A 7,891-nucleotide genomic window follows, 5' to 3' on the forward strand; every position below is an offset into this window, starting at 1 on the left:
GGAGGGCCCGTGTGCAAGTTGCGCACGTTAAAGATCCCTTGGTGGTCTAAAATCGATAAGAGTAGGCTTCGGCCGCCACCCGGACAAAATTCAAAATTTCCTACCAACTGAAAATATTAGGTGCGTCCGGCGCGCTCATATGACCTTATGCAGTTGCGAGCGCCGTAAAACACTTTACAAAAACAAATCTCTTGCTATAGGGAATAGTTATGGGACAAGATGGGCTATGGGGAATTTCCATGCAGCTGATTCTGAATACTCATGCAACATGTGCATACTCATGCGTCACTTTCTGAATATTCATGCAACTACCCTCCTACTTCTGAACAACACAAACCTTGAAACAACGAAAAGTCACAAACTCTCATTATTAAAAGAGGCAACAACAGTTAAGCAAGTCAAAAAGATTACCACAAAAAAAAAGCCACAATCACAGTCAGTCGGTTAGACCCTTTATTTCATTCTGAAAAGCATAAACCAAGAAGAAAAACTGTACAAGAAAATGCATTATAAGCAAATAAAAACTAAGGGAGTCATCAGGTTTCTGAAAAACACAAACCAGGAAGAAAAAACGTATAGATTCTATGGATTGTGAAAGAAATGATAAAAGAACCATCATGATGATTTGTTAGATTTTGAGAATAAACAAGAGCTTAATTTAAACATTCTACGGACATGGGACTACAAACTAGACTCTAGGGCTAGTCAGAAATGGGAGGGGCCTTGAATCAGCTGATGAGGATGAGGTTGAAGTTGAAAGAGGGTAGAGCATGGCAAGTGCTTTCCAGGTCACAGATTGATAAGAATATATACAATTTATGTTCACACGCTACATTAGGTAGGGCACTACATTTTTATACCAGCATCATGAATTTTCATGCGTTAGATCTGACGACCCCCCAATTACAATTTTATTAATGAACCAAAATAACATAACTTTTGATAACAGAAACCTTTATGGCATGCATTAAGAGTATTAAAAGCAGTGTTTTACTTCTCAGGTGGTGCACCAAGTGAAAGATGTCGTCACGGTTACCAAGATAGAAAACCACAGTTTGATCACACATGTGAGAACTTGTCTGAACTCCTTTTCCAAAACAAAGGCTGTAGTTTCACTTTTGAAACGAAATTGACCTCAAAACGAAAGAATCTTCTTGTGTGAAGCTTCAAAAGGTTTAAAAGGGGCAGTGTGTATACTGTTTACTGTGCCCCTGACGCATGAGTATGACGGGCACATGATTGTGCTCCTACTCTATATCTAGATTTTATTATTTTTATGTTTTTGAAATCATATTTTTGATACTACTTAAGAATGTGGGTCCCGTCTGTTTAGACTTGACATCATCCACACAGAGTACCGGATATATCAATACTGATTTATATTCGGTATCGAAGTTTTATCAGTAGCCTACAAAATGAGCGGTAAAATTTCACTTGTTTTAAACCAGGCAAGGGGGATTTCAGAGGGGTTTACCCCCTGACCTAACAAAAACATGGGGGGGAGGGTTCAGGGGGGCATGCTCCCCTGAATTTGACCATAATTTGATCTTTTGCTATTAGGTTTGAAAGGGTATCTCTCCATAGTGGCACACGCGTCAAAAAGTAATCGTTTAGAACCAAAAGTAGTCGTCGATGGGGTCAAAACTAGTATCCCCAAACAGAACCCACATTCTTAAGTAGTACCATTGAAAAAAACTGTTCAAATCTTAGGAGGTTAAATCGCTACCGTAAACTACCAAGTTCTAAATTTATCTGCTCAGTAGGCCTACCTAGTTTTAGAAATTGGATGTAAAAAAATCTTGAGTTTCACATTTCAAGCTTCTTTAAATGCAATTCTTTGAACTTCTTGGTAATGACCCTGAATAATCTTATAATTTTGATAGAGCAGATTGAGGAAGAACATTCATAGTAACTCAAAACGACCAAAATTGTTAGATATAGAACTTTGTCTTTCTAATTCCAATGTAGCGAAATATTCAGCATTGTATTGATGTACTACACTACCATTCTCTGTAGCCCAGTTAAATGGATGACCAAAAATGAGAAAAATGTTTCTTCATTGATGGTCAAGTGATTATTTAATGTGATCCATGAGGGAGATTTTAGATTTCAGGCCCTCAGGCTTCAACCACCACCCGCTCAATATCCAAAATTTCCTACCAAACTGAAAATGTTTAACCCTATCAGTACGCCCTGGGGTCATTTAGTACCCCCGGGGTTGTATTCTTCACATTTTAGAATACTTCTAGTACGAAGATCACTTTGAAACTGTCAGTATCTCTCAAAAGATTATTATGACCGACTGCTATGCAAACCGTACGTATCGGATTAACGAGTAAATTTCTTCTTTGAAAGTGGTGGCACAGAGTTCCCCATGTCGTATGGATACGAAAGTAAAACACAACTTACGTGTGTCTCGCCACACGCTCATATGACCTTATGCAGTTGTGAGCACCGTAAAACACTTACAAAAGAAAAAAACAACCCAAAAAACCCATGGCTAACCTGAAGAAAGTCTGGTATACCTGCAGACTTCAGTTTGAGCGGACCCCACTGTTTATGCGATTATCATTATTATAACAAAGCTTTCTGTCTTTTCCAGACTCTACTTTAAATTGATTGACTCCTGCCTGAAGAGAGAAGTCAACAGGGACACACAGCTCAACATGGCCAGTGTTCGGCACAAGGTCAAGGTCACGACGCAGACGATGCAGAAGGTTATGCAGCACACTACGGAGACGCACTTCCATGTTTGTGCACATCGCGAACACCCTCCAACCGCCCAGCCCCGCCCTTCCTCACCAATCAATGGAGGAAACCGCTGGGCTCCGTCTGAAGTCGACCTGAGCACCCTTCCTTACCGCTACCCGGAAACGGAGGAAAATCACGAGGCTATCAATGATTTGCTCGAGTATAGCCTCGAGCAGCAAAGAGAATTTGAAATTTCGGATAACGCCGGCTTTGTTGTCACAGTGCTCCACCGATGCCTCAACGCTCTGAATGTTCAGAACAGCGTTGTGCATGGCTACAGAGATCTGAATGGTGTCGATATTCCTCACATGTGGCTAGAAATCAAACAGTACTACATAGACAACTCTTTTTTGAGAGACATTTGCAAAAGTAGTGTGGAATATTTACGAAGAACGTACCCCAGATGCTATAAGATTTCTTTGTTTAAAACAAGCGACCCACCTCCTATCCCAACAGGCGAAACTATATATGAAACTAAAGAGACGAGGAATTATCTTCGGAAAAACAGGATTGCGTTTTATGCTGAGCTGCCCGACTATGGTTTGGCTCAGAGTTTTAATCGAGAGCAGTCCTACAACTTTTATTTCGCTATGGTACGATATATGTTTGACAAGCACCAAGTTTCTTTTCAAGGAATAGACCCGCAGATCCGCTATATCTGTTGGAGGTGTAAGAAATTTCCTAAAGCAGGTCTGCCCCATTTGTCCCACATTATCACGCCAGAGTCGGGCCAGGAATACGAGAGTGACAGTGACATCCCGCAGGTTAGCAGTAATGGAGGTTCTTCCTGGCGCTTCTTGCAGTGTCCTCGCTGTATGGTTGCCAGCTACTGCAGTCGCCGCTGTCAGGAGGCAGACTGGGCGGGGAAACACGTGATCAACTGTCTGTCACGTGGCTCCGTATACTTACCGCGGCTAGGCGATATTGACTTTCCAATTTTTGCTGATTAGTTTTCAACTCTTATGTGGCTCTTTGAAAAGTTCCCTTTTTTCCTGTTTGTCCGTATTTTTCCTTCCCCGAAGCTCTGAGAGCAATAATAAATAATAAACTGCATTTTTTCCCCCCATTTTGCTGTCGGTGAGATGCTTAATAGAGCAATGCAGTAAAATAGATAAGGTTGACACATGCAAAATCGAGAAAAAATTAAATGAAACAAAAACTTAAAATTTTGAAAATGACGCATAGTGCAATCAATCTGATGGGTGTTACGCATTATGCTCTTTGTTTGCTTTTCTTCACGATCAATCTTGCTGTTTTGTTTTGGATTATCTGGATCTTTTGAATCTTATTTTGAGGCAGCCCAACTAACAGCGAGTTACAATAGTGGTCAAGTTTTGAGAGTGTGGCTTGGTAAGGGATATTAGTAATATTATTACAACCTTTGTTGCCACTTCTTTTGTAAGGGAGGATTTTAAACTGCTCATTTTTCTCAGTTTTTGAGAATTGAGGCTTTTACACAATGAAATTATATGGGCTGTCTTTCGACATGTGTACAGTGGAAACCATATATAACAGGCCCGGTAATAACAGGGATCCGGTAATAACAGGGTTTTTTTTAATCCCTGCTTTTTCCTACTCTTTGTCTCTATTCAAAGTTATCGGCAATAACAGACCTCATCGGAACCCAACCGGTTATAGCAGGGACAAAGGTTCGTTAACAATGTGTAAGAGAGAGAGAGAGTAACGCAGTGATGGAGCAAGCCCACGCAAGTCATGCCGCAGCAAGCACACGCAGCGGGTGAAGCGAGAGAGGGCTGCGGTGTGCTGCAGACCTCGACCTGGGGCCTAGCCCGAACGTGGCAACTCCAACGCGCTTTAACAGGGATCGGATACAACAGGACTTTTTCTCTACTCCCACACTTTTTCTCTACTCCCACCATCCCTGTTATATCAGGTTTCCACTGTATAAAGAAGGCTAAACAGCAGCTCTGGTTTAGGTTGGTTTAATCAGGCTTAATTGAACATTTGAACAGAATGTTTTTATACCGGACGATCTAACATGCTCTGACTGATCTTATGTCCAAGGCAGTCAACTCTATATAGAAATGACCATTTCCCACTTTCCCCGTTGTGTGATTTTTCTCTCTCTATATTCTAATGACACTGTGCAAGAAGGTACCTGTCTACGATGACTACTTTTCTCCTTGACTGTGATTATTCTTCGTCTTGGACAGGTGCGTGCGACTAAACTTGGCGGAATGGTTGGAATGTTGAAGTGTGTCAGTTTGAAAACCTAAAAAGTAATGCTTATGAAATAAATTAGTTGTTACTACTCCTGAGATGTGGGAGGGTGATCCTGGGGACGCAGCCCATGCTGCATGAAAAAGTAAACGACAATTTGTGAGGCAGCGTGGTGGAATCAGGCTCTCGTCAATTTATGGGCATGTAGATTTATTGGTATTGTCTTAAAGCTTGTTCACTTGTCTTTATTTGGAGGAAAAAAATATCCATTTATCTTGAATACAAGTCAAGATATTTGCAAAAGGAGGAGGTGGGGGTCACCTGTTTTCAGAGGTAAAATTAGTGAGAAAATGGCCACCAAAGATTAGTTATTTCCTTAGTTTAAGAGTCCGTGGTAACTGAACATTTTCATTTTTGTGCCCTTAATCAAGGCTTTTCAGTAAAATTCCACACAGGAATTAGTGGGCCTGAAAGGCGTTGAGCCAAAAAACAAAAATTTGATAAAAATTCACAAGCCTGCGGAAAAAAGTAAGTTTCTTCACTTTGATTATTTTGACGTGAGCCTGATTTCACCACGCTGCCTCACATTTGACAATTTGGACAATATAGTATGTACCGTCAGGCGAAGATAGAAAAGAAAAGGAAAGAGAAACCTGGGAGCAACTGTGCGTGTCAGGGGAAAGTACCTGGACTGGGAAAATACATTAGTTACAATTACAGCCAAATCTCTTCTCACTAGCCACAACTTTTCGGATCTTGTTTTGTTATGATGATAATAGATTATATTATTATTATATATCAAATTAAATAAATTTTTAATGTGGATTATATATATATATATATATATATATATATATATATATATATATATATATGTACGGAGTATCATAGATTTCATTGGCAATTTAGTTCTGGATTGAATGCCATTGTTTACTAAATAATACTACAGGGGTTTCCGAAGGAAAAGTTGCAGGGATAAAATGACATTCACAATTTTCACGATTTTTGTTTTTTGGGGGTCTGTTTTGATCCATTGTTTTGCTTGTTCAAATTTGTCCATCAGTACTACTTTTTCTTTTATCAAAAATGGTTTTGTCCTTCAGTACTACTTTTACTTTCATCAAAAATAGCTTTTATCACGTCCTGTTGGCGACAAATTAGAAACATTCGTACATGACGACATGTACATGGAAAGAACAACTGTAGGCTAAAATGAACACCCACCAGTGTTTGTGGTGTAGTGGCTAGGTGCTTTGCTTGTGGCAAGCAGGAGACCTGAGGTCAATTCCCGAGTGGGGAGAATATTTTTTAGAGTATCTCAATCTGTCAGTCTTTCTACTGGGATATTGTCTCTCTCAGTCCGGGCTGGCCGTGACAGGCAGGGTTGGAGGCCCGTCTCGTAAATGATTAAAATTCTGTTCGTTTTGGTATAAAAACATGTTCTTTTTTTTTCCCAAATGAACATGGGAGAGAAAGGTAGTAGTTCTCAATATCTTTTCTGTGACTAATGCTGTTTTCTCCCTTGAGGTCTTCAATGGTTTCTTTGTAAGATTTGGTGTCTGGATTCTTTTTGTATGTCATTAGGAAGTTTGTCTTGTTTCTGCGAATCACTGGCCTGCTTGGAGAAGACAAAATGCTGCCTTGTCCTCGTTTGACGCTCCCCCTGCCCACATGATGAATTGCATGAATTGACAAGAAAATTTTAGCACTCTACTCTACACTGTTCTTATAAGGGCAATATATATTAGATTTTTGAAAGGGCCTTTTTGAAATCAGTCAAAACTTTGATATCTTGGTTCACTTTACAACAAAGTAAAATTTAAACTAAACAACATTGACAAAACAGCAATACTACAACTTCATCTAAAGTTTGGTACAAGTCTGATTCAAAGGTATTCACAGTTCTGCTTTTAGAGATATAAACCTATGGGCACTAGACGGTTTAGGGGAGGTTTAATATATTGTAAGAGAAAAGATCTCAAGGATTCAGTATAGAAGCAAACCATGTCCTTCCTCTATGGTTTTTATGGTGTTTTTTCTTTCTTTTATTTTTTTGGGGTACAAAAAATTTATTTTTTAACGATTTCTTCTTTTTACATGCCATGACGTTGAATGAAATTTTGGAGTCTTGCTGTCTGAAACTTAGTTTTTCTTGTTTGCTCAATAAAGTGTTCCACTTGTGTAAAGAATGTGTTTAACATTTGTGTCATGACGCGTGGAATGAGGTGCTCATCAATTTTTGGGCATTGGTATCAGCTGAAAGCTTGTTCATTTGCCTTGCTTTGGATGCTGAAATAATAAAATATTTGCCATTGAAGGAGATGGGGGTTGCCTTTTTTCAGAGGTAAAATTATCGATAAAATGGCTGCCAAAGTTAAGTGACTTCTAAAACTTGAGATTCCATGGAAACTAAAAATCTGCAATTTTTGTGCCTTTAATTGGTGTTTTCCGGTATAATCTAAACAGAAATGTGTTTTTTAACGGACATAGAAGGTGTTGAGCCAAAAAGCAAAAGTTCCAGAAAAATGTCCAAACTGGCTGAAAAATACCTGTTTCTTCCTCTTCAGTATTTTGACGAGCGCCTGACTTCACCACTAGGCGTCACATTTTACTATGTACTAAATCGGGATGATTCAGGAACATTGTTTTTTTTACGTGTAACTTGTGGGTCGCAGTGACTTCGTTGACTCTGGCCTGTGAGGAACTATTTCAGGAAACAAAACAAAACAAAAACTCCACTTTGATTTGAACCAGAAATTGTGTTTTAAATTGTTTATGCTTTTTGTTTTAAAATTAAAGACAGGCTGGTACAAGACTATGTATGACTGATGTCTCAATAGGTCTGTCCCCGTGGTTTTATGCACCTCGCCACACTCCTGTTGCAATCATGTTCTAGGGGAAATAACAAGGAATAAAATACGTATACTATTTACGCCTTGGTTATTTCTCTTGTTATGTA

At 39.3% G+C, this 7,891-nt stretch overlaps 1 protein-coding gene across 1 annotated transcript in view; it reads left to right on the plus strand.

Annotated features, from left to right (window-relative positions):
- The window catches only part of LOC101858424, a 12,759-nt gene extending 8,849 nt beyond the window's left edge, over positions 1-3,910 (plus strand). Inside the window, exon 2 of the mRNA XM_005102796.3 lies at positions 2,603-3,910. Coding sequence (XP_005102853.1) covers positions 2,667-3,701 — 1,035 coding nt within the window. The 5' untranslated portion in view covers positions 2,603-2,666 and the 3' untranslated portion in view covers positions 3,702-3,910. The remainder of the gene's footprint in view (positions 1-2,602) is intronic.
- The last annotated feature ends 3,981 nt before the right edge of the window (positions 3,911-7,891 follow it).

The sequence above is a fragment of the Aplysia californica genome, unplaced genomic scaffold, assembly GCF_000002075.1.
Source record: "Aplysia californica isolate F4 #8 unplaced genomic scaffold, AplCal3.0 scaffold00342, whole genome shotgun sequence".
Taxonomy (NCBI): Eukaryota; Metazoa; Mollusca; class Gastropoda; order Aplysiida; family Aplysiidae; genus Aplysia; species Aplysia californica.